This window comes from Bos indicus, chromosome 4 (genome assembly GCF_029378745.1).
Source record: "Bos indicus isolate NIAB-ARS_2022 breed Sahiwal x Tharparkar chromosome 4, NIAB-ARS_B.indTharparkar_mat_pri_1.0, whole genome shotgun sequence".
Taxonomy (NCBI): domain Eukaryota; kingdom Metazoa; phylum Chordata; class Mammalia; order Artiodactyla; family Bovidae; genus Bos; species Bos indicus.
Genome location: NC_091763.1, coordinates 34,195,678 through 34,222,687, shown reverse-complemented (window position 1 = coordinate 34,222,687; position 27,010 = coordinate 34,195,678). Strand labels below are relative to the sequence as shown.

Genomic DNA, 27,010 nt, shown 5'->3' with positions numbered 1-27,010 from the left:
GTCCTGGAGGGGGCATGTCAGGAGTTCAGAAATACCTACTAGATATTTCTTTCTAGATAAAAAGAGATCATATCTATATTTTCACCATAGTAAAAATCTGATTGAATTCAAATATTCTCCACTTCAGGTAAGTGGAAATATGACCATTTTGAGATTTCTAATGTTACTAAAAGCATCCCAAATCCGTATTGCAGGAAAATGGACCTGGAACACAGCAATTAAGCATGCAAATGAGCAGCTCATTTCTTTTGGTCCTGGGAAAATATCATTAATCAAATTTATGAATGCAATGAAATCATTTCTTCCATGTTTATTAAAAGTCATTATGAAAATGTTATCTCTGGGCTCAGCTGACAGTTTTCAACTTAATGTGGCTTTTAATCAATGGCAACAAAATCAATTATGTCACCACTGGACACCTCAAGGAAGGTAAATTACTACCAGTCAAAAGTTGTTTTCCTTTAGATTTATATCCCCACAGATGTATTTAAAAAAAAGAAAAGGAAACTAGAACTATAAAAAAATAGTAGAATCATGTTTTCTATAGGATGACACTGTGTAATAGAAAGGACCCTTATTCAGGAGAAAAAAGGCAGTCCGAGTTCCATGGTCTGCTACCCACCAGCAGTGTAACCTTTAAAACTTCACCCGATTTTATTGAGCTGCAGATTCTCCTTCTTTTGAATGCCTTCTTAACGTTTTACGATACAATATAAATGTAAAATGGTATTAATCATAAATTACATGTAAATTACCTACTCATTTATTTACTCATTCAAGTATCATTACTTGCTGAGTGCCAATCAGATATTTTAATATCATCTTGACTGTGTAAATAATATTTTTTTAACTTTTTATTTTATATTAGCGTACAGCCAATTAGCAACATTGTAATAGTTTAAGGTGGACAGCAAAGGGACTCGCCATACATCTACATGTATCCATTCTCCCCCAAACTCCTTGAAGTGAGCATCTTCATTTGCTTGGAAAACATACAGGTATGTATTCAAGGCAGGTGAAGGATGGATAAGAAGACGAATGGGCAGATAGACGAATTAATCAATTGACAGTGTACATGAAACTACTTCATAAGATTCAAAATGCCCTTTCAATGTTGATTTTGAGTATTCAGGTAGAATAGCCATCTGACTAAATAAAGGGAGATAAAAGTTTAAAGATGTGTTGACAATGCATTTATAATCTCAAGTTTCACAGCCACCTTTTGAGGAAAGCTGATATGATTCTATTCCCCACTCCAAGTTATAGCCAGTCATTGTATTCAGCACTTTCCACCAGAGAATACACAATATACACAAATGACAACATGAAGATTCTCCAACTATAAAACAGAAGTAAAGATATATCCCAATCTAAATATAAACCTCATTAAGATTTCTTGGGAAAAAATTTAAAAACCACACAGTCAACAGAAATTAAATCCTATTGACCTTACAAGTTAAAATCTCTACAAAATTAGTAGTCCAAAATCAATGCTCCTCAAATTTTTATTTCACTCAACCTCAACAGGGTGAATTCTCTATGCTAGGGAGAAGACTTCAGAGGTTCCAGTCTTGTTAATTCTTCTAGATACTCAAGACAATATATTCATCGCTAAATCTCTCAAGAAAAGCCCTTTTAATGGTATGGAAAGTTAATAGGGTATTAAATATTATCATATTTGCTGCATATCCATGAAATTTAGGGATAAAAAGCATTACCTATCTCTAAAAGTTATCACATTCAACATTATGCTTCTAAAAACAGTATTCAGGAATGCCAAAGCATCACTGGTATCTGAGAGGAAGGAAAATGGATAGAGAGAATTTCAGTGTCAGTCTGGCTAAAATACTAGTCAGTTTATGAGATGCTTGGAATCCACAACCTGTAAGAAGATTAAGCTCAATTCCACCAACAGGTTAATGTTAGGAATAAGTCTATCAGGAGAAAATGATCCAGTTATACTATTCCCATCTTCAAGTTGCTTGTTTTGTTTCAGCTTTGTTTTTTTTTTTTTTGCAATGTTTGAAAAATTGCAATGTCAGCAGCCCTAGTCATTTAAAGCACTTTTTCCTATTCAGTATATTCGACATATCTTAATACTCCTTTCTCCTTTGAGTTCTATGTTTCTCTCAGCTCAGTGTTGAGTCGTCAGCAATGTCTAATGATGCAACATCCATAATGACTTGCAACAATTCAATTATTATTTGAGTTGGTTTCTTTCTCTGTTTGGGCTTCCTGTGTGGCTTAGCTGGTAAAGAATCCACCTGCAATGCAGAGACCTGAGTTCGCTCCCTGGGATGGGAAGATACCCTGGAGAAGGAAAAAGCAACCCATTCCTGTGCTAGTTGAGTTTGCTGAGCTTGACTTCTCTCCATTGACTTTCCATGGGTTTTTCTAGTCAAGAAGCTTGTTTTTTTAACTCCTCTGGATGTTCTCTTCTGGAGCCTCATCAGAGTAAGAGAGATAAAATCAGTTAGCCTGGTTCTACCTGAAGTATTTTGCCCATTTTCTCTCCTTTTTCTGGGTAACTCCCACCATTAGGTGGGCTTCCCTGGTGGCTCAGACAGTAGAGAATCTGCCTGCTATACAGGAGACCTGGGTTTGATCCCTGGGTTGGGAAGATCCCCTGGAGAACGGAATGGCTACCCACTCCAGTATTCTGGCCTGGAGAATCTCCATGGACAGAGGAGCCTTTCAGGCTACAGTCCATGGGGTCACAAAGAGTAGGACACAACTGAGCAACTAACACTTTCCACCATTAGGGTATTTCTCTATAGACTGACATATAGTCAAAACCACAATCTATTGTTCTATGTATTGCATCTTTGTTGTGTCTTCCTACAGAATATGAATTCTATAAATTTCAGGTAGGTTCCCTCAGGACAAAGAGAATACCTGACTTCCCCTTGTAATAATTCATAATGGTTTGAGTATTTTGCACTAATATTCCTAAGTTCCTCCTTGTAAATGTGTCCAAATTTCCTTATAACTAAATGGCATAGTCATCCTGGTCTTCCAGGTATAATGACACAAATATTCTCACAAGGAATTCTCTATCTTCAGCTTTAAGAATTTCTTCTCCATAGTCATTTGGATCCTAGTTCCTTCCAGCATAGTTATTTAATCCTGCTATTCTCTTTCTGTCAGAATTCTTTGAGTCCCAGTCACCTTTTCTGTCCTAGTACCAACTAAACCAATATCTTGCCTTTACCTTCTTCAGAGCAATTAAGCGTAGGTTCAGCTCTTTCCCTTTTATATCTGACTCCCCTGGCCTTTAAGATCTCATTTTTCCCTTCACATTTGTCTAGTCTGTGAGCTAAAATACAACTTTTCTCTTAAGCAACTCTCTTTCTTCAACTCACTAAGCCAGACTTCCTTTGTTTTTAGCTAATCATTCCAGTTCCTTTTCATTTTTTAATTATTTTTATCTGAGTATAGTTAATTTACAAGGTTGTGTTAGTCTCTACTGTACAGCAAAATATACATATAACCCCTCCCTTTTGACTTTCTTCTCATTCAGGTCACCCCACTGCAATAAGTAGACCTCTCTCTGCTATACGGTATGTACTCATAGTCATCTGTTGTATGCATAATATCAGTAGTACATGTGTGTCAATCTCAATCTGCTAATTCCTCCCAACACCACTTCTGCCTTGGAATCTATAGATTTGTTCTCTATGTCTGTGTCTCTATTTGTGCTTTGCAAATAAGATCACCTGTATCATTTTTCTAGATTCCACATATATGCATTAACATATATTTGTCTTTCTCTGACTTACATCACTCTGTATAACAGTCTCTAAGTCCATCCTCATCTCTACAAATGACACGATTTCATTTCGTTTTGTGGCTCAGTAGTATTCCATTGTATATATGTACCACCTCCAGTTGCTTCTTAATTGACTGATAAAACTTACTTTTTCTACTGTTAAAAGATATAACTTTCAATTGTCTTCTTAGACAGTGGGTTTGCAACAACCTAACTTTGAGTTACATCATTACCATCCCAGGAGAACATTATATTCTCATTAAAAGAGCTTCCATTCATTTTCAGTTATTCATTCATAAAAATCTACCACACTTTCCTGGGAAAACCCATAGTTTGGGTCTGTGAAAACAGGTTCCACAGTGAAAGTTTATTCAGTTAACAAGTTTCAAGCCAACTCGAGGCCACATAGTTTGTTCCTGCTATACATTTACGTACTGGCCTTGCAGGCAGGTGACACAAGGATGAGCAGAACGTGCCTCAGCTGGTCTAGCAGTGCTCACGCCAGCCCTGGCACAAATGGTGCAGAACTAGAACCTCACAGAGTCCTGTAGAACCTGCAGAACTCAGCTGTGTTGCAGTCTTAAAGCCGCAAATATCATTACTCCTTTCAAGGTCTAAAAGGACTAAACTTCGCTCCACCTGAAATTACTCAGCCAAGTTGTGCCTATGAATCTCAAGGTCTTACTGTCACAGTCTTACCTAAAGGCATCTACATCCAGGAAGGCTAAAGTCACCTGCACTGCCCGACTGCATCGAAGGCACAGGTGCTCGTAGCCTTGCCTGAATAAAACTGTCACTTTCCTGGGACAAAGTTATGTGCTTCAGTGACCCATCAAAGACAAAATCCCACCTGGCCAATTTACTAAAGCCTGAGGCCTAATGCCACCCACCCAGGGAGCATGAGTTAAAAGCCAATAATAAAATGATTTTTAAAAAAATAGCCATATGTTGTGCTATAGAGAGTTACTGCCCACCAAAGTCAAAAAACCATGACTTCCACCTCTGCCGTTGCTTGGAAGCCAAAACCCTCTTGGACTGTTTTAGGGTCTGGCTTTGGTAATGTACCTCTACCTCCACAATTCTATTCTCCAGAACTTCTATTCCTGACCTGTTATCAAGGTGTCTGATCCAATATACAAGACTCAGAGATTCTCATGTTGAATATATAACACTCCTCTCCCCTTACTGAAGTTCAAAACCAAATGAGAACTGATTACAATGTTAGGAGGATGGAGACATCGCCTTTATGACTAAGCAAACTGTTGGGGTAATGACTTAACACGTGCAGTCACAGTGAATTCCTAACACTGGGCTCACGGTCAGGCTATCTACCATATGTTAGAGAGGAAAACAGAATACCATATTCATCTAATGACAAATGTGTAAAGCATGCCATTATTTTATGCATCCCTGAGAAAGAAATGAACCCTGTCTATCATTTAAACTAGGACCTGCCATTAGTCATAAGATGTATGTTTATTCAGAGATGCTCAGTTATTTTAAAAGTGTGTCTTGGCATAGAGAACAGACTTGTGTTTACCAAGGGGGAGGGGAATGATGGATTGGAGTTTGGAATTAGCAGACGCAAACTACCGTACACAGAATGACAAACAAGGTCCTACTGTATAGGGAACTATAGTCAATATCCCAAGGTAAGCCATAATGGAAAAGAATATGAAAAGGAATATATGTTTATATATATATATATATATATATATATATATATGTATGTATAACTGAATCATTTTGCTGTACAGCAGAAACTATCACAACACTGTAAATCAACTATACTTCAATAAAATTAGGGTGTTTTTTTTTTTTTAATGTGTCAGATCCAACCAGTCCATTCTGAAGGAGATCAGCCCTGGGATTTCTTTGGAAGAAATGATGCTAAAGCTGAAACTCCAGTACTTTGGCCACCTCATGCAAAGAGTTGATTCATTGGAAAAGACTCTGATGCTGGGAGGGATTGGGGGCAGGAGGAGAAGGGGACGACAGAGGATAAGGTGGCTGGATGGCATCACCGACTCGATGGACATGAGTCTGAGTGAACTCCAGGAGTTGGTGGTGGACAGGGAGGCCTGGCATGCTGCAATTCATGGGGTTGCAAAACGTCGGACACGACTGAGCGACTGAACTGAACTGACATAGAGAAGAGACTTATGGGCATGGCAGGAGGGGAGGAGGGAGAGGGTGAGATGTATGGAGAAAGTAACATGGAAACTTACAACACCATATGTAGAACAGACAGCCACTGGGAACCTACTATATGCCTCAGGGAACTCAAACAGGGGCTCTGTGACAATCTAGAAGGGTGGGATGGGGAGGGAGATGGGAGGGAGGGGAACATGAGTGTACCCATGGCTGATACTTGTTGATGTTTGACAGAAAAAAAAAATTGTAAAGCAATTATCCTTCAATTTAAAAATAAATATTTTTTAAAATGTGTCTTAGAATTGAAGAAATATGAAAACAGGATCTCTACAAGCTGGCAGATGCCACAAAAAATAAAGGGGAAGTGGTTACACTTCATGTGTCCTTCTCATCCTCCCCTGCACATGAATATGATGTTGACTCCTCCACCGAGGAGCGACGCGAAAAGGGAAGAGAGGCCAGGCAGAGCTATCCTAGTTCATAAAGGCTTGGAAATACGAGACACGGAGAAAAGAGATGCCCTCACTCAACCAAAAATTAATGTTCTGTTTCAAATAATCTGCAATAGTATGAAAGATGATGCCAAAAGTAATCTTGAAAACTTTTCATACAGAAAAAAAAAATGCTTGTCCTTCACAGAAGACAAGTTCTGCAGGAAAAAAAAGAAACCTAAGTATGAAGTTAATATTTATTTTGAAGGCCTGGAAACAATATTTCCACAAGGCAGTTTCAATTTTAAGAGAATAATTAGAGCACAGTAAATACGTTGGGGCTATCATTTGCAATTTTCAAGCACTGACCCAGCATTTTAAACAATCAATAGAAACAGGATCTAGAACTTGATTTTATCAGAATAACACAATTGGTCTCATGAGTTTAATCAATCTTGACTGTTCGTTTATCTGAATGGTCTCATGGTAACTCTCCTTTTAAATCAGAAATATTATAGTCTTAGTCTCGGTAGCAAGAACAGAGTGTTGATTTTCAACTTTCAGTTGACCAGAAGCATGCTAGCTCAGCATTATGGATAAAAGGACATTCAGGAATCTGGTGAAAATCACCACTAAAAGCAAACATATAGGTATTACAGCAAAACAACACTGCATGACTGTCAAGGGCATCATCTGTGGAGTCCGGAAGACCTGAGCTCTAACATGAACCCCACTCCTCACTAAATGGGCAGAATACTCACTTCACTTCAGCTTCTTCATCTATATAGAGAATTAATATTTGCTCCCTCTCATAACTGTTGTATGAATTAGAAGGAAATGTGTGTAAATCACTGGAACAATGCCCGATCCATAGAAAATGGTCAAAAAACAGAAATACTTAATTTTTGCTATGGGAAAATACACACCTCAGATACAGCTTACACACAAGATGAATACCATTCTCCAGTATGGTAATGATTAGTGCAGTTCACAGCTGTTTCAGGTCCTTCGCCTTGTGGACATGGGGTAGAATTGCATCTCTGCCCCCTTAACGGTTTCTGGGATTACTTCTGCCCAAGAGCTGTGATAAAATTTATGTGTGTCTCTTGCTGGTCAGTACATTTAAATACTGATGTGGGACCCTCGAGCTCTTCTTTCCCTTTGCCACAACTGACAGGGTTCCATAGGGTGAGTGGCTGCTCCTTCAGCTTGGATCCCAGAGTGAGGACAATATGAAACAGAGCTCCTAGTCAACCTTCAAACAACATGTATTATGAGTGTTGTCATAAACCAGCAAGATTCAGGGATTGCTATTACTGCAGAATAATTTAGTCAGTCCTACCAAACACACCTAATTAATCTCACCTCTGAGAATCACATGTTTTATAATTACATTATCGTAATATCAGTTTTTATATGTCCTACATCTTCCTTCTATGGTTATCATCAAGCAGATTGTTGGCAATATTGCTTAAATTCATTCATTCAACAAGTATGTTCCATGCACTGTGCTATATTCCGGGCAAAGAACACTGAACAAGAAGACACAGTACCTTTCCTGATAGTTCATTATGAAGTTGACTGGATCGTGGAGGAAGGAGGAGATCACAGATAATAACGAAAATATTCTCTTAAAATTTTGGCTTATTTCATTTTAATTTATATATAAATCAATCACCACATACTCCCAATCATTACAGTCACAATAGGTACATAATCTTATTAATTTTTAAATTACCTGAAACTTTCAGTCATGCTATTACTCCTTAAAGTAAAAACTTACCTGAGAGGGAAAATCATTACCAGGCTAAAGCCCTTAGTAGGGACGGTTTATTTGCTAACATTTTTTACAAATGGCAAAGCTACTAAAGATGAAAGCTCTGTGAAAGGGAAGAAGAAATACTCAACAGAATTTTGAAGGGGAATGAAGTTTAGGTATATAAGGAACAACCTAAATGTAGACCACCGGTAAGCACGGCGTGATCTGTGGTAAAATGGGAGAAGCCGAAAAGCATCACTCAGTGAAAAGGAATAAGGAGAGGCAAGACAGGGTCTTAGAACACATACTGGATTTAAAATCCATTAGCGTGATTAAGGTTCTGGCTTTACCGCTCATTTACTGTATGACCTAGAATAAGTCAGCTAACTTTTTCTCTGCCTTAGGTTCTTCATCCAGAAAATATGGACAGTAGCTTAAAAAAAAAAACACAAGAAGTTTTCCAGACATGAAGGCATTTCGAAAACCCAAAAGTGCTGGTCAAGGTGAAAATGTTTCTATTTGGGAATTTGGGATTAGCTGATGCAAACTATTATATATGGAATGGATAAGCAATGAGGTCCTACCATATAGCACAAGGAACTATATTCAATATCCTTAATAAACCATAATGGAAAGGAATATTATAGTTAAACGGTAGCCTTTTCCTTCTCCAGGGCATCTTCCCAACCCTGGGATCAAACCCAGGTCTCCCACATTGCAGACAGATTCTTTACCAGCTAAGCCACAAGGGAAGCCCAAGAATACTGGAGTGGGTAGCCTATCCCTTCCCCAGCGGATCTTCCCGGTCAAGGAATCGAACTGGGGTTTCCTGAATTGCAGGCGGATTCTTTACCAAATGAATTATCAGGGAAGCCCTACTATATAGTATAGGGAACTATATTCAATATCCTGTAATAAACCATAATGGAAAGGAATATATATATGTATATACACACACATATATATATATAAAACGGAATCACTTTTGCTGTACAGCAGAAACTAACACATTATAAATCAATGAGATTCACCGATTCACCACGACTATTTCTGCAAGACAGAAAGTAAAAGAGGTCAATAGTTTCTATCCTGTGATAAAGTGACAAGGCTTCTGAGTGTTTGACTTTGTATGTCAACCAGAAGAGATACAAGGGCACTCCTAGAATAATCATTCCTTCTCACCTGCATTCCAATAACTCATTCCAATATTCACTATGGAGAATTCAGTATTTGGAATAGTGAAATACTCAATAGTTCATTCCAATACTCACCCGCATTCCAATAGTCTTCAGTGGAAGAAAAAGGAGTTGAGTTACAGCAGACAACAGAATTCAGAATAATGCGAGATGCACCTTCGAGAATGACAGCCAGCTGGAAGATCATTATGAGTTCTGGGCAGAAAAAAAAGTTTGAGAAGCACTCAATCAGCTGACTTCTTGGTAAGCCTTTCACTGTTCTTATCCAACTATTCTCTGATCTATTCATATTCCTGGAACATCCATTTAGGAAACATACTATTAGAGAATAGATGGGCAAGAGCAACTTTACTACTTAAGCAATACTCTAAGGAACAAAAAACACTTCATTTAAGGTACAAAAAGGGATTTGCCCTTCTTCCCTGCAAACCTTAAGAACCACAACTTTGCACTGCATTCTAATCATTGCTACTAATAAGAGCACATGAATTCTACAACTTTTAGAATCAAAATAATTATGCTTTAGGAAAAATAATGGATCACAAAAGTAAAGAATTGTGACTACCATGTAGTTTTAATAAACATTTCCTCCGGAACTTTAATCCAACTTTCCTTCTCAGGATAAGAGATTCTCATTTGAACAGAATGGATTTTATGTGTAGTTGTTACTACTAGTTTGACATAACTTCTAATTGAAATGTCATGCCCTCAGTGATGGAGTCTCCACTACCAAACCAAACTAGAAGATAAAAACAACTGCCTTATTAAGGTTTTGACTCAATAATTCCAGCAACATATGTTTTGCCTGAGAAAAAATTTTCCTGAAATCTTGAATTAATTTTATTAAATTCTGGACTAGAAATGACAGCAAATCTTAACATCTTATGTTGCCATTTTGTGGTATCCCCACCTATAAAGAGAATCTTTCTTCTTTTACAGTGTCCTTACACTAGATCAGACCAAAACAATTCTAACTGAAATGGACATGGTTTTTCTTATGAAAAGATTTCCCAATAGGCACATTGACTTTCACATTAAAAAATGCTTATAAACCTAGTGTTTTATAAACCTAGAGAAGTTATTAAATATTGCTTAAACATATAAAAGGTTAAAGGAGGAAATATAGAGGCAGAGGAAGCAACTTTTTTTTTGTTTGCTTTTGTTTTTAATGAAAAGTACATTTCCAAAGTAGCAAGTTAAAACAAATTTAAAAGCAGAATATTGTGGATCAGAGTAAAATAACCTGAAATATGATACTGAGAACTTGTGACATCTCCCATGGTCATAAGGATTCTGGTTGGAACATTCCTAAAAATAAAGCTTATATTGATTGAAAGCATTTTTCTGGCTGTATGTTCTGTAACATCCAGAGCTATATTGAACTAATCTATCCTCACACCTAGCAGATAGCACATTGCCTGGCATGGAGCAGGCCCTCAGTAAATATTTATTATTAAATGAGTCCCCAGAATAGAACCACTAGAGGGATATCTCTGCACAACATTCATGCTTGAGGATCCACTTTTTTTTTTTTTTTTTTTTCCATACTTGAAAGTGCATTTACTCTTTACTGAACAGTCTTCCAATAACTGAACTGTAGGGCATCATTGTTTGGAATTTGTGCTTATACCTATTGATACAAACAGTTTGCATTGCAACTTAGCATTTCCTTTAAAAGGAAACATACTTTTAAGCCCTAAGAGTATTAAATGATCCATATTGCTTTCAGATAAAGTGTGAGCCAGATATTAAGATAATTAATAATAGGAACTACATTTGACCTTGATCCTAAATAGTCACTTAGCCAGGGCCTATAAAGGAACAAGGAGTGAATGCTCTCAATAGGTAACTACAAAAATTTTCCCTTCCATGACAGATCTATTTATGTCCCCCAATTTCAAGTCAAAATTAGACTTGAATGATTAGCAGTTTGGGAGTAGCAGAGGCAAACTACTATATATAGGATGGATAAACAACAAGGTCCTACTATATGGAACAGAGAACCATATACAATATCCAGTGAAAAACTATAATGGAATAGAATATGAAAGAGTATATATATGTATAATGGACTCTCTTTGCTGTACAATAGAAATGAATACAACATTGTAAATCAACGACACTTAAATAAATTTTAAAAAAAATTAGACTATGGACTGGAACACTATCTCCAGCATAGAAATGATTTAAGAGGGAAGCAGTGAGATTACTGCCCAAGTCAGATATTTTAAGCCAGCTGACTCAGCTGCCAGCTCCATTCACCCTCTTTCTTGATACCATACACTAAAGAAGCTAGAAAAGCAAATTGCATGTTTCGAACCAACTATGTAGCTAGGGGCAGTCATATGGAAAGGTCTGGTCAGTTAGACATAAATGATAATATTATTATGTTTGGCACAGGAGGGCCTAGAGGAGCTATCCCACGTTGAAGGTCAGGAAGAGTGGTGGTGAGGAGATACCCCTCATCCAAGGTAAGGAGCAATGGCTGCACGTTGCTGGAGCAGCCGTGAAGAGATACCCCATGCCCAAGGTAAGAGAAACCCAAGTAAGACGGTAGGTGTTGCAAGAGGGCATCAGAGGGCAAACACACTGAAACCATACTCACAGAAAACTAGTAAATCTAATCACACTAGGACCACAGCCTTGTCTAACTCAATGAAACTAAGCCATGCCCGTGGGGCAACCCACGACGGGTGGGTCATGGTGGAAAGATTTGACAGAATATGGTCCACTGGAGAAGGGGATGGCAAACCACTTCAGTATTCTTGCCTTGAGAACCCCATGAACAGTATGAAAAGGCAAAATGATAGGATACTGCAAGAGAAACTCCCCAGGTCAGTAGGTGCCCAATATGCTACTGGAGATCAGTGGAGAAATAACTCCAGAAAGAATGAAGGGATGGAGCCAAAGCAAAAAGAATACCCAGCTGTGGATGTGACTGGTGATAGAAGCAAGGTCTGATGCTGTAAAGAGCAATATTGCATAGGAACCTGGAATGTCAGGTCCATGAATCAAGGCAAATTGGAAGTGGTCAAGCAAGAGAAGGCAAGAGTGAATGTCAACATTCTAGGAATCAGTGAACTGAAATGGACTGGAATGGGTGAATTTAACTCAGATGACCATTATATCTACTCCTGTGGGCAGGAATCCCTCAGAAGAAATGGAGTGGCCATCATGGTCAACAAGAGAGTCCGAAATGCAGTACTTGGATGCAATCTCAAAAACGACAGAATGATCTCTGTTCGTTTCCAAGCCAAACCATTCAATATCACAGTAATCCAAGTCTATGCCCCAACCAGTAACGCTGAAGAAGCTGAAGTTGAATGGTCCTATGAAGACCTACAAGACCTTTTAGAACTAACACCCAAAAAAGATGTCCTTTTCATTATAGGGGACTGGAATGCAAAAGTAGGAAGTCAAGAAACACCTGGAGTAACAGGCAAATTTGGCCTTGGAATATGGAATGAAGCAGGGCAAAGACTAATAGAGTTTTGCCAAGAAAATACACTGGTCATAACAAACACCCTCTTCCAACAACACAAGAGAAGACTCTATACATGGACATCACCAGATGGTCAACACCGAAATCAGATTGATTATATTCTTTGCAACCAAAGATGGAGAAGCTCTATACAGTCAGCAAAAACAAGACCAGGAGCTGACTGTGGCTCAGACCATGAACTCCTTATTGCCAAATTCATACTTAAATTGAAGAAAGTAGGGAAAACCACTAGACCATTCAGGTATGACCTAAATCAAATCCCTTATGATTATACAGTGGGAGTGAGAAATAGAATTAAGGGCCTAGATCTGATAGATAGAGTGCCTGATGAACTATGGAATGAGGTTCGTGACATTGTACAGGAGACAGGGAACAAGACCATTCCCATAGAAAAGAAATGCAAAAAAGCAAAATGGCTGTCTGGGGAGGCCTTACAAATAGCTGTGAAAAGAAGCAAAAAGCAAAGGAGAAAAGGAAAGATATAAACATCTGAATGCAGAATTCCAAAGAATAGCAAGAAGAGATAAGAAAGCCTTCTTCAGCGATCAATGCAAAGAAATAGAGGAAAACAACAGAATGGGAAAGACTAGGGATCTCTTCAAGAAAATCAGAGATACCAAAGGAACATTTCATGCAAAGATGAGCTTGATAAAGGACAGAAATGGTATGGACCTAACAGAAGCAGAAGATATTAAGAAGACATGGCAAGAATACACAGAACTGTACAAAAAAGATCTTCATGACCCAGATAATCACGACAGTGTGATCAATGACCTAGAGCCAGACATCCTGGAATGTGAAGTCAAGTGGGCCTTAAAAGCATCACTACGAACAAAGGTAGTGGAGGTGATGGAATTCCAGTTGAACTATTCCAAATCCTGAAAGATGATGCTGTGAAAGTGCTGCACTCAATATGCCAGCAAATTTGGAAAACTCAGCAGTGGCCACAGGACTGGAAAAGGTCAGTTTTCATTCCAATCCCAAAGAAAGGCAATGCCAAAGAATGCTCAAACTACCGCACAATTGCACTCATCTCACACGCTAGTAAAGTCATGCTCAAAATTCTCCAAGCCAGGCTTCAGCAATATGTGAACCGTGAACTTCCTGATGTTCAAGCTGGTTTTAGAAAAGGCAGAGGAACCAGAGGTCAAATTGCCAACATCTGCTGGATCATGGAAAAAGCAAGAGAGTTCCAGAAAAATATCTATTTCTGCTTTATTGACTATGCCAAAGCCTTTGACTGTGTGGATCACAATAAACTGTGGAAAATTCTGAAAGAGATGGGAATACCAGACCACCTGATCTGCCTCTTGAGAAATTTGTATGCAGGTCAGGAAGCAACAATTAGAACTGGACATGGAACAACAGACTGGTTCCAAATAGGAAAAGGAGTTTGTCAAGGCTGTATATTGTCACCGTGTTTATTTAACTTATATGCAGAGTACATCATGAGAAACGCTGGACTAGAAGAAACCCAAGCTGGAATCAAGATTGCCGGGAGAAATATCAATAACCTCAGATATGCAGATGACACCACCCTTATGGCAGAAAGTGAAGAGGAACTCAAAAGCCTCTTGATGAAAGTGAAAGAGGAGAGTGAAAAAGTTGGCTTAAAGCTCAACATTCAGAAAATGAAGATCATGGCATCTGGTCCCACCACTTCATGGGAAATAGATGGGGAAACAGTGGAAACAGTGTCAGACTTTATTTTTCTGGGCTCCAAAATCACTACAGATGGTAACTGCAGCCATGAAATTAAAAGACGCTTACTCCTTGGAAGGAAAGTTATGACCAAGCTAGATAGCATATTCAAAAGCAGAGACATTACTTTGCCAACAAAGGTTCTAGTCAAGGCTATGGTTTTTCCTGCGGTCATGTATGGATGTGAGAGTTGGACTGTGAAGAAGGCTGAGCACCGAAGAATTGATGCTTTTGAACTGTGGTGTTGGAGAAGACTCTTGAGAGTCCGTTGGACTGCAAGGAGATCCACCCAGTCCATTCTGAAGGAGATCAGCCCTGGGATTTCTTTGGAAGGAATGATGCTGAAGCTGAAACTCCAGTACTTTGGCCACCTCATGCAAAGAGTTGATTCATTGGAAAAGACTCTGATGCTGGGAGGGATTGGGGTCAGGAGGAGAAGGGGACGACAGAGGATGAGATGGCTGGATGGCATCACTGACTCGATGGACGTGAGTCTGAGTGAACTCCAGGAGTTGGTGATGGACAGGGAGGCCTGGTGTGCTGCATGATTCATGGGGTCGCAAAGAGTCGGACACGACTGAGTGACTGAACTGATCTGATCTGATTATGTTTTTTTAATTTATTTATTTTTAATTGAAGGATGGGGCTCCCTGGTAACTCAGTTAGTAAAGAATCTGCCTGCGATGCAGGAGACTCTGGTTCGATTCCTGGGTCGGGAAAATCCCCTGGAGAAGGGATAGGCTACTCCAGTTTGTTTACAATATTGTGTTGGTTTCTGCTCTATATCAACATGAATCAGCCAGAGGTATACATACCTGGCTCAGAGGGTCCTCTCCCTCTTGAGCTTCCTTCCCACCTCCCACCCCATCCCACCCCTCTTGGTTGTCACAGAGCCCTGGTTTGAGTACCCTGAGTCATACAACAAATTCCCACTGGCTGTCTATTTTACATATGGCAGTGTATATGTTTCCATGCTACTCTGTCCATTCCTCTCACCCTCTCCTTCCCTCACCACACCGTGTCCATAAGTCTGTTCTCTATGTCTGCATCTCCAATGCTGTCCTGCAAATAGGTTTGTCAGTATAATCTTTCTTGATTCCATATATGTGTGTTAATATATGATATTTGTTTTTCTCTTTCTGACTTACTTTACTCTGTATAACAGGCCCTAGGTTCAGCCTCCTGATTAGCACTGTTCCTTTTGTAGCTGGCTAATATTCAACTGTGTTCATATACCACAACATTTTTATTCATGTATCTGTCAATGGACATCTAAGTTGCTTACATGTTCTAGATATTGTAAATAGAGCTGCAGTGAACACTGGGGTACATGTGTGTTTTTCAATTATGGTTTTCTTCAGGGTATATGCCCAGTAGTGGGATTGTTGAGTCATATGATAATTTTATTCCTAGTTTTTTAAGGAATCTCTATTCTGTCTTCAATAGTGGCTGAATCAATTCATATTCCCACCAACAGTGCAAGAGCATTCCCTTTCTCCACATCCTCTCCAGAATTTATTATTTGTAGATTTTTTGATGATGGCCATTCCGACTGGTGTAAGGTGATATCTCATTGTAGTTTTGATTTATAAGACTGCAGCCTACCAGGCTCCTCCGTCCATGGGATTTTCCAGGCAAGAGTACTGGAGTGGGGTGCCATCGCCTTGAATAATGAGCAATGTTGAACATCTTTTCATGTGTTTATTGGCCATCTGTATGTCTTTTTTGGAGAAATGTCTGTTTAGGGCTTGTTCACATTTTTACTGGGTTGTTTGTTTTTCTGGTATTTAGTTGCATGAGCTGCTTGTACAGTTTGGAAATTAATCCTTTGTCATCTATCTCATTGCTATTATTTTATCCCACTCTGAGGGTTGTCTTTTCACCTTGTTTATGGTTTTCTTTGCTGTACAAAAGCTTTTAAGTTTAATTAGGCCCCATTTGTTTATTTTTGTTTTTATTTCCATTACTCTAGGGGGTGGGTCATAGAGGATCTTGATGTGATTTATGTTATAGAGTGTTCTGCCTATGTTTTTCTCTAAGAGTTGTATAGTGTCCGGCCTTTCATTTAGGTCTTTAATTCATTTTGAGTTTATCTTTGTGTATGGTGTTAGGAAGTGTTCTAATTTCATTCTTATACATGTAGCTGTCCAGTTTTCCCAGCATCACTTATTGAAGAAACTATCTTTGCCCCACTGTATATTCTTACCTCCTCTGTCAAAAACAAGGTGCCCATGGGTACGTGGGTTTATCTCTGGGCTATCGTGTTCCATTGTTCTATATTTCTCTTTTTGCACCAATACCATACTGTCTTGATGACTGTAGTTTTGTAGTATAGTCTGAAGTCAGGCAGGTTGATACCTCCAGCTCCATTCTTCTTTCTCAAGATTGCTTTGGCTATTCTGGGTCTTTTGTGCTTCCATACAAATTGTGAAATATTTTGTTCCAGTTTTGTGAAAAATGCCATTAGTAATTTGATAGGGATTACCTTGACTCTATAGATTGCATGTGGTAGCATAGTCATTTTCACAATATTGATTCTTCCAACCCAGGGACATGAAATACCTGTATATGTTATCTTTAATTTCTTTCAGCAGTGTCTTATTATACAGCTATTTTGTCTTCTTACATAGGTTTATTCCTAGGTATTTTATTCCTTTTGTTGCAATGGTAAATGGGGTTTATTCCTTAATTTCTCTTTCTGAATTTTCATTGTTAGTGTATAAGAATGCAAGTGATTTCTGTGTATTGATTTTGTATCCTGCAACTTTACTAAATTCACTTATTAGATGTAATAATTTTCTGATAGTATCTTTAGCATTTTCTATGTATCATATACTTTGTCTGCAAACAGTGAGCATATTACTTCTTCTTTTCCAATCTGAATTCCTTTTATTTCGTTTTCTTTACTATGTGGTTTTGAAAAAGATCATGCATCCCAGATACCCGGGGTAAATACAGCTTATGCTTCTGATCCTGCTTATTCTTGCCTCCTGAATAAGTGATGTGACAGAGCATCACTGGAGCTGGAGCTGGAGCAGCAATACTGCAACATGAAGGAATAGAGAGAAATGCTGGCTCTCACAATACTGAGCCACTTAACCAATACAAAAACTGCCTATTTCTACAGTCTTGATAATGAGAAAATAAACTAGGATAGCTCTATTTGCTTAATCTATTGTTTGTTAGGCAATCTGTTAATTGCTGCCAAAAAACATTTCTAACTGCTATGCTTCCCTTTCTCACACATATGTATTTCAATTTTAGCTTTGAAGTGCTAAATTTGTAGAACAATAAGCTCTTGCCATGGGTCATTATATTCAAAGGGTATGAGGTCAGGATTTTTATCTTGATTAGTATATAGTGGCCACTTCCATAAGGTCACTCTTCTTCCTAAAGGACCTTCCTTATCTATTCTATCATATATTTTTAATGACTTGTTGACACTTCTGTTTGCCATTATCAGAACTAAAATCTTAAAGGGCAAGGTCCCTACTACCTTCTATCTTTGGTATCCAAGGCACTTTGCAGAGTGTTTGGCACATGATAGTCTCCAATGTCAAGTACAGATGTGACAGTTGGATCATAAAGAAGGCTGAGCACTGAAAAATTGATGTTTTCAAATTGTGGTGCTGGAGAAGACTCTTGAGATTCCCTTGGAAAGCAAGGAGACCTCCCAGTCAATCCTAAAGGAAATCAACCCTGAATATTCATTGAAAGGATTGCTGCTGAAGCTTTAATAGTGTGGCCGAAGAGCTGACTCACTGGAAAAGACCCTGATGCTAGGAAAGATTGAGAGCAAGAGGAGAAGGGGGAGACAGAGGATAAGATTGTTGGATGGCATCATCAACTTGATGGTAATGAATTTGAGCAAACTCCAGAAGATCATGAAGGACAGGGAAGCCTGATGTGCTGCAGTCCATGGGGTCGCAAAGAGTCAGACATAACTGAACAAGTGAACAGCAAGTCTCCAGTGAATGTTACTTGATTACATACATACATATGTATATATCAGTTGCTCAGTTGTGTCTGACTTTTTGCTACCCAATGGACTGTGACCTGCCAGACTCCTCTGTCCATGGCATTTTTCAGGCAAGATACTGGAGTGAGTTGCCATTTCCTACTCCAATAACATACATATACATGTAACTAATTGGATCCTGCTCTGAATCAAAAGGCTGACTTAGGGATGACCCACTCAGTATGTCATCTCTTCCAGGGATTGAAAAATAGGTATGAATTTTCAGGAAGAAAATAATCAACAAAAGACCAAAATCAATAATATCACCATATGTTTTATCTAACAACATACAATGTAAACCTTTGCCAAAATCTCTGGGATAAAATTTACAGGTGAAAAGATAAACCCATTCACGCACTTTTCCTTCTTCTGAACCCCTTTAGCATTTGTGCTCTGTATCATTTACAGAGACCAGAGTCATGAGTCCAAAGTAAAAGCAGTGATTCTAACCACACATAATCTGTATAAATTAACTCCTCTGAGCAGTAGTTATGCCAAGAGCATTTCATTAACCAATAAATCTCATAACTTTCATCACCACATTATCCCTGATCACCACCAAAAAATTATTTTTAAAAAGACCTGAAAGAATCTGCCTGCAATACAGGAGACCTGGGTCCAATCCCTGGGTTGGGAAGATCCCCTGGAGAAGAGAAAGGCTACCCACCCCAGTATTCTGGCCTGGAGAATTCCGTGGACTGTACAGCCCATGGGACCGCAAACAGTAGGACATGACTGAATGACTTTCACTTCACTTCAAAACTAAAAACAGTTTGCTTGACATGAATACAGAATGGAGACAAAACCTCTAGAAAGATCTTCCAATCATTTTAATCTTTTTATTGATCAGATGCCTATTAAGCTTTATAACATGTCAGTAAGTTTTAAGAATTTCAGACAGAAAAGTGATTGTATGACATCACTCCCCTCTTAAAGAGGGTGAAGCAAATTAACAATAAACCAGATTAAAAATTCTAAACTCCTCTTACATAGAAATTTGGGAATACATGCTATATCCAGGACTCGGTTTACTCAACCATCGAAGTCAATATGATCTTTTAATCTTTAAAGGTTAATTCATTCATTCAACAAATGTCTACTAAGAATGACTTCTCTGAGCCCCTGTCCTCCACATACTCATCATTTCCTTAAGTACTATCAGTAAAACTTCCGATTTATAGAGAAGACAAATAAATAAGCACTTCGATTTTTTTCTGATGAATATTTTCAAAGAATCTAATATTTTATTAATATTTATGTTTAGTTACTTATTTATTTTTATTAACAATTATTCTAAAAATTTAAATATTCCAAAGAAGCTACTTGTGGGTGATGGATATTTTAATATTTGAACATTTAAGTTTAGAACCTCAATTCAGCTATTAACTAAGCTATTTGAAGGATAAAAGCAAAACACATAGTAAATATCCAAGAATTATTTCTCTTCTTTTTCCCTTGTGAAAGGCAGGGATGAAAATGCAAAAGAACCCAAAGCAGTGCTCAGATCATTTATATGCCTACAAAGTGAGTTTCATAAAGCACCACAAAAACAAATGTATTCTTTTCTCACCGCTGCCCTTGCCTTTCTTGCCTATAGAGCTTATTCTTCCCTATCCCTTTGGATGTAATTGAAAGCCAGTGCCTTGACTTTAAGATTGTTCATAGATAAAAATTGCTTCCTTCACTTTAGAACCAAAAGACAAACAACAATAACAACAATCCACTAAACTCACATAGAATTAGGTTCTATATAATGATCAAAATTCTGATGTCCATCTGGGTTAAAGTTTTTCCCCTCCCCCAGCCTTAAAGAGCAGCGAGAGGAGCCAGGGAAGCCTGCAGTGGGAGCTAGCAGGCTGTCTCCTCTCTGCTCAGCCAGTTCTGCATCCTCAACCTCCCTCCACCTCAATCAGGAGATGAGTCCAACAGGTCAGAGACGGAAGACACGGCAGGATAAGAAAAGTCCTGTGTGAACTGCTCTCATTTAGCATTGCTTTTTCCTGGGTTTAGTAGGTGCTCAACGCTGTCATTTCTAATCTCATTTTAATCAGTTCTGTGAAGACCCTTGGATCTGGAGGATTTCTGATTGCAAAGTATGACCTGCTTCTGGTGAGGCTTTCATGACTGAACAGTTACTACCCTACTTCAAGCCCCTGGCTGTCTGTACATTACCTTCAGATTTCACCTAGCCTGTTGTATGTGAATTAGGAAATGGTGTCTCGTCTAGACTGATGAATTACAAAAAAAGCAACCCCCCAACCAGGTTGATACAGCACACACATAAGCCCCGGGTCAGCAGTTCTTTTTCAGCCTTCAACTAGGCACCTTTGAGCACAACCATACTGCCACACTTCCCTGGTGGTTCAGAATGTAAAGAATCCACCTGCAATGCAGAAGACCTGGGTTCAATCCCTGAGCAAGGCAAACCATTCCAGTATTTTCGCCTGGAGAAGCCCCATGGACAGAGGAGCCTGGCAGGCTACAGTCCATGGGGTCACAAAGAGCTGGACGTGACTGAGCAATGAAGCACAGCACAGCACACTACCACAGTCCCGTGCCCTTCACAGACTGTCTAAGGGGCATTCAAAGTTTCTCCACCAAGCCCTTCTGGTTAGAATCCAGGCAAACACTCCTGTTCTGTGTGCTCACCACTGCCCGCACACACATACACACACACAGAGAAAAGCAAGCCCTTCTACCTGTCATAGGAGGCAGTGCAGTTACCTGCCAAGTTCAGCTTTATTTCAGCCCTCTGGGAAACAGATCTGCACCCAGTCTCTTGCATTTTATATTTTTCTGCTATGAATTTAAAAGCAAATCTATTACATCACCCTAATTCCAGAGGAACATAGCAATGGTTTCCCTGAAGCAGCAGCACCCCTCACTAGAGTTGAAGTGAGGAGACAGCACATAACTGCCCCCCATCCTCTACCTGCATATTGAGAGCACCGCCAAAACTCTCTCAATTCCAGTTTTCCTATCTCTCTCAGCTTCTTGGACTTTAACTCTTTCATAATCCACATGGCTTAAAAGGTATTCCATTCAAACCCAGCACAGGGCATCTGAAAACTGCTTTGGCACCTGGGGTAGTTGGCACCCCCTTGCCTTGGAGCTCCAATCAAAATTAAGACTAGAATATTTTAACTTTTATATTGTGTAACAGTAATTAAAATTAGAATGTACGAAAGATCCAAGGAGAAACATTTTGAAAGAAGTTGAAAAAAAGGGATATTTCTAAGAAAATTAGATATAAACTTTAATATTTTAAATATGTGCATTATGTATTTACAGAGATGTGTGTGTTAGTCCTCCAGAACTGGTCACTCCTATTCTGGAAAAAGAGCTACAGAGGGGAATTTAACAGTCACATGGCAGATGAGTGAGGGCAGACTGATATAGGAGATACTGGCCAGATGATAGGAGGGTTCACATAATTTAATGCCCAAACCCCACACTTTCCAGAAACAAAGTAAGCAATGTGAACTCACTAACCTGGCAGGTGTGAGCCAGCACTGTTTCAGACAAACTGGACACACTCCACGTTTGAATCAAAATAACTGCACACCGCTGACTGGAAGTAGAAGCCAGCAAAGAAATTGATCTCTGGAGTGACCCAATCAATGGACATTCACATCAAAAAGAACGTTAGTGAGAGTCAACTCTGGATCAGAATGGGAACATGGAAGGCATTTTCATTTGTAATTAACAATGGCAACACATCAAATCTCAATGTTCTTTATGAATGAAGGGTGGTATGCTTTATGGACCACATGCAACAGGCATTTTACCAGAAGTTGGAACACTGGCTGTAAAACAACTTAAGAAGGAATATCACGATTAATCATTCAAATAAATATAGATGAATTAGTAAAAAATGAATTAAATTAATAAAAATATAAACTAGAAAGAGTGGTCTAGATGTCCAAACACATATGTGAATTGAACAAATTTTACAAAGGCCATAAACATACTATACTAAGGTACTTAAAACAGGGGACTAGAATTGTTTAGAGTTGGAACCCAGCTAGAATACGTAGGGGAGGATGGGGAAAGGGAGAGATTTCATTTCCAATTGGTCTGCCACTTAGCTAGAAACTGTACTTCATTTCTATCCCTTGAAGCTTTTAAAAGGAACTTGGAAAGATACACATACATATGCACATACACACACACACCAAATAAATATTAAAAATTAAAGCTATGTTCCAAATGATAAATTTAAGTTAAATTAAAAAGGAAGAATTAAAGTATAAGACTAACTGCCTTCAAGTAAATATTATGCTTGGCTCAACAATTAAGTTACCATTAAGTTAAATAAAACTATGAACTGGAGACCAATAGTGGTAACTAGTAATTAGTTGCACACAGCTAATATGGTACTTGCTAATCCCCAAAATAATTCTGAGGGATGAGAAATTATTATCCACATTTTACAGATGATGAAACCCAGATACTGTGAGATTAAAAGACTTGCCCAAGGTCACAAAACTAGGAAACGATGGCAATTACAGATTTGAATTCAGGGAGCATGCTTCTACCAGGCTGAAAAGCCCTTACATTCATCAATCCTTTGTGTGTGTGTGGGAGAGGAAAAAGGGAAAGTGTCCCATAACAGCAGATCTGGTAACAGATTGATAATTTGCTTCAGTATTTCAGTCTCTACACATCACAATCTTAGTATGTTAAACAGGCTACATACAGGATATGGTAATGCAGTTCAGTATATACATCAGGGCTTTCTTTGTGCACACATAGCTACTTTTTCAATGAAATTTTAAAAATCACATCTCTTTGTTCAATTTCAGCTGACTCTGATAAACTCTTAGAAAAGCAAAAAGATATCTTCTGAAACAGTCTGAAGAAGGAAAAAAAAAAAAAAAAAAACTGCCAACGTGGCTCTGTGGGTATCTGAAGACCTTGCAGTATATACAACTTTATCTTCTCCATTGTTGTGTCACTGTTCCTTGATGTACAGTCGTCTATTGGAAAGACATTGTGAAAATTCTCTCTTATGAAAGTCAAATGTGTTTGTGGCGAGATAATAGCAATGCAGTACAAAGGAAGAGTGATTCTTCTCCTATTTGGGCACTCCTATTGCAGTCCAGAAAGAATGGTATTGGAAGGGGAACTTCGAGCATTTTTACAGATTCACTATTAAATAACATTTTAATTTTTAGTATATTCAAGTTTCTAGTTTTAATGACATTCACAATGGAATATACAAGTATTTTTAAAATATCCTTGGCTCTCTAAAAGAATCAGTGGTAAATTGTTTCTGTAGTCTAAATGTTCTGGCTGGCTTACAAAAGCAGGCAGTTGTTTAACAAGTTAACATTAAATATTAAAGAATAAATGTAGCATTAAAGCATTAAGTTTAATGGTCTCTGGATACAGGTAACTCAGGCCCTGGTTAACACAAAGTTAGTATATTAGGGTGGGGAAATTATTGACAGTGAATTTTCATTTTGAAATTATACACAGAAAGAGGCCTGGAATTTCACGTTTAGGATTTTATTTGCAGCTCGGAGTCTATTACAGCTATTTCCGTGTGCATTTTCTCTTTTGTGCCTACGTCACCGATTTTAGGTTATTTATTTAATTTTAAGAAGAAAGAAGAGGTTCTGTAAAAATCATTGTGTCTGCTAACCACAAGTAGGACTAGAAAAGAACTAATGTGGGGGAGGGAGGGTCGCTGCCAGCAGGCGGTGTAGAAACATCTGATGATAAGAAGGGAGATTATACAGCACTCCCCTCTAATCTTATTCCACCCAAGAAATTTGGGAGAATGCGAAAAAGCAGCAGCCCAGCATTTTTTGAAGGGGCGTGGTTTCCCTCCAGGGGCTGTCCAATCGAATTCCTTCAGAGGGAGCTATCCCGAGAAGATTGATGAGGGTTGCTAGGAAACAGGAGCGTCCCCCTCCCGTCTGACCCAGAGATTGTTCTGCACAAGCCCTCTCCAGGGGCTCTCAATGTGCAGTTGAGCGGCGTGTGGGGCAGAGCTGCACATCGGCCTCCCAAGCTCGCTCCCTCTCTGTCTCCTCCAGCATGCGGTCCTCCGGTTGCACTGGGACCACAGGAGAGTTCTTCCAGGGCTGACAGTCCCGGTTCTCCCGCAGGCCACGAGCTCGAGCAGAGCTTCAAAGTTAGAGCCTCCGACCTCCCTGCTGCCCCCATTCCTCTCCACCCGACCCCTCCGAAATTTACCAACCTTTGCAGGCACTGCTTCAGGATTTTAAACAGAGAGGTAAAGCCACCAGCAAAATCACCCTGGCTTTCTGTATAATAATCCTCCCCTCTGGGTACCCTGGCTCACTGAAGACTCTGCAGATACACCCCTGTTAAGGGAGGGAGAAAGGGGGACGAAGAGGGAAAGGGGAAACGAGAGGGTAAGAAAGGAGCAAAAGAAAAGGAGAAGGAGAGGATGCCGGAACTGTCCGTGCCTCTGCCAAGAGAGTCCCAATTAGATGCGAAGGTTTCAGCCCGGCCAAGGTGAAGGAAAGTTGCTACCTAGCTGGGAAGTGGGTTTGCCCCTAAGGAGAAGGACAGGCACTCGGCAGAGAACTGCTCCCCTCCCCTCCTTGGAAGACCACTGCACCCCCTCCCCTTTTCCCAACCTCCTCCCTCTCTTCTCCTCCCACCCTCCCTTTTCCCACTCCCCACTGACTCGGAAGCCTGGATGCTCTGCCACCGGGCAGTGGTCCAGCACGCAGCCTGGAGGGGGCGGGGGCAGGGGGCACTGTGACAGGAAGCAGCGCGTACAAGTTGGCCATTTCGGGGGCAAAATAAGTTCTCCCTTGGATTGGGAAAGGACAAAGCCGGCAAGCTACCTCTTTTGTGTCGGATGAGGAAGACCAACCATGAGCCAGAGCCCGGGTGCAGGCTCGGCCGCCACTGCTGCCACCGCGGTCCGCTCCAGTCCCTGCCGGGAGTTGTCGGTGAGAGGTAAGGGGCCCCGAGGAGGACGTGTCCCTCTGGAGGGCGCCCAGCGAAGGCGCGGAGGCTCGGGTGCCGCGTGGGGCAGGCACAGCCCGTAAAGTTGAGGCAGAGCTCGGACCAGTCTCTACCTTTCTGGCAGGGGTGGGGAGGGTTGGGGCAGCAGCAAGGTGGGTGTGCGTGAATGAGAGTTTGTGTGTGTACGCGCTCATCTATGACTCCGGGAGGGAGGCAGATTTCGGGGTACATATCGGGTGCCCAGGGTTGGAGAGGTGGAGGGACTGACAAGCGCTCGCAGACCCCCAGAGAGACCAGTCTCACCAGCCAACCACCTCCAGCTCTGCTCTCGGCTCCGGGATACGTTTCTATCGGGCGGGGGGGGGGGGGGGGGGGGTTCCCCCAGTTTTGTGCACAGGAAAACGTGCGGTGACTGGCTGCCACACAGGCGGTTTCATGTGGGTGTGGAGGTTGCCGGGCGAGGTGGGCAGCGGTCAGCGGAGCTGGTCCGCGTCGCAGCTGGGAGACGCTGTGCTGCCAGAGGTTGGCTCTCCCACAAGCACGCCTGTCAAGGATGCTTAACTCATGCCCTCCGCTCCTTTTGGCTTGAGCGCAAAATCAAAGAGCCAGACTGGGAGCATATCTCTTCGTCAATCCTGTTCCATTTTCTTATCTGACAGTGAGATAACTCAGAGAGGGCGGGATCCAGAAATAGACTAGGTAATATACCCAATAAGCTCGTTTCTTAAGGATTTCGTTTAGATTTCCTTCTAGTTCCTTCCCTGGATTAGCAAGTGTAGAGGATTCCCAGAGGTGTAGCACTCTCAAGTAGATATCTTAAGGGGACATGCCCCTGCCTTTTAAGTATTTTAAAGCATTGTAAATTTTAATAACAATAGAACTATATACTTCTAATAATCTGCACTCAAGTGCTCAGCTAATTTGCTAGTAAAATTATTTATACTGCTATTTGAATAGTGCTATGTTTGACATATACAGAAACATAGTTACATATCAGTATATTCGAAGTTGAGGTTTCTGTGAGTTAAGGATCTCAGCAGTAGTTTGTTACTTTTAAATTTCTCTGCTTAAATTTATCTGTGCTACATGATTTTAGAACTATTTATTAGAGCTATGTTGTGTTTCTTTGGAAGAAAAAAGCATTGATTAGTACAGAAATATTGTTCATTTACTCAAATTTAGGTCTGCTTTGGTTTATCTGATTACGTATTTTAAGACTGTTACTTAGACTCTAATTGTTCGTGGAAACATATGTAATCTTGGCATGACAAAAAACAGACCCTAAACTCTGGTGGATTACACACTTCCTACCAAAGATGTTTAGGATACTCTATTAGTTAATGGTTCTATAGTACTATGCACATTTTTCCTCAAAGCAACCCAATAGAATTTGAATAGATTTGTGAAGTGTTATAATATCAGACTTCAATAAAGTGATCTATTCCCTTACATCATGGCAATGTCTGGTATTTACAAAGATTTCTCACACCTGTAGGCTTTATGTGTCCACCCTTTCAAGTGCTGACCAA

The 27,010-nt window shown here is 39.8% G+C and overlaps 2 protein-coding genes across 4 annotated transcripts in view; one reads left to right on the top strand and one right to left on the bottom strand.

The window, feature by feature from the left end:
- LOC139182686 (uncharacterized) overlaps positions 1 to 27,010 on the bottom strand; it is a 472,105-nt gene that overhangs the window by 296,576 nt on the left and 148,519 nt on the right. For all 3 annotated transcript variants that reach the window (XM_070787653.1, XM_070787654.1, XM_070787655.1), the window contains one exon: positions 9,385 to 9,504. In XM_070787653.1, coding sequence (XP_070643754.1) covers positions 9,385 to 9,504 — 120 coding nt within the window. The remainder of the gene's footprint in view (positions 1 to 9,384; positions 9,505 to 27,010) is intronic.
- Positions 24,504 to 27,010, top strand: part of GRM3 (glutamate metabotropic receptor 3) — a 252,423-nt gene continuing 249,916 nt past the window's right edge. The window contains exon 1 of the mRNA XM_019958587.2: positions 24,504 to 25,472. The gene's annotated coding sequence lies outside the window, so the exon portion shown is untranslated. The remainder of the gene's footprint in view (positions 25,473 to 27,010) is intronic.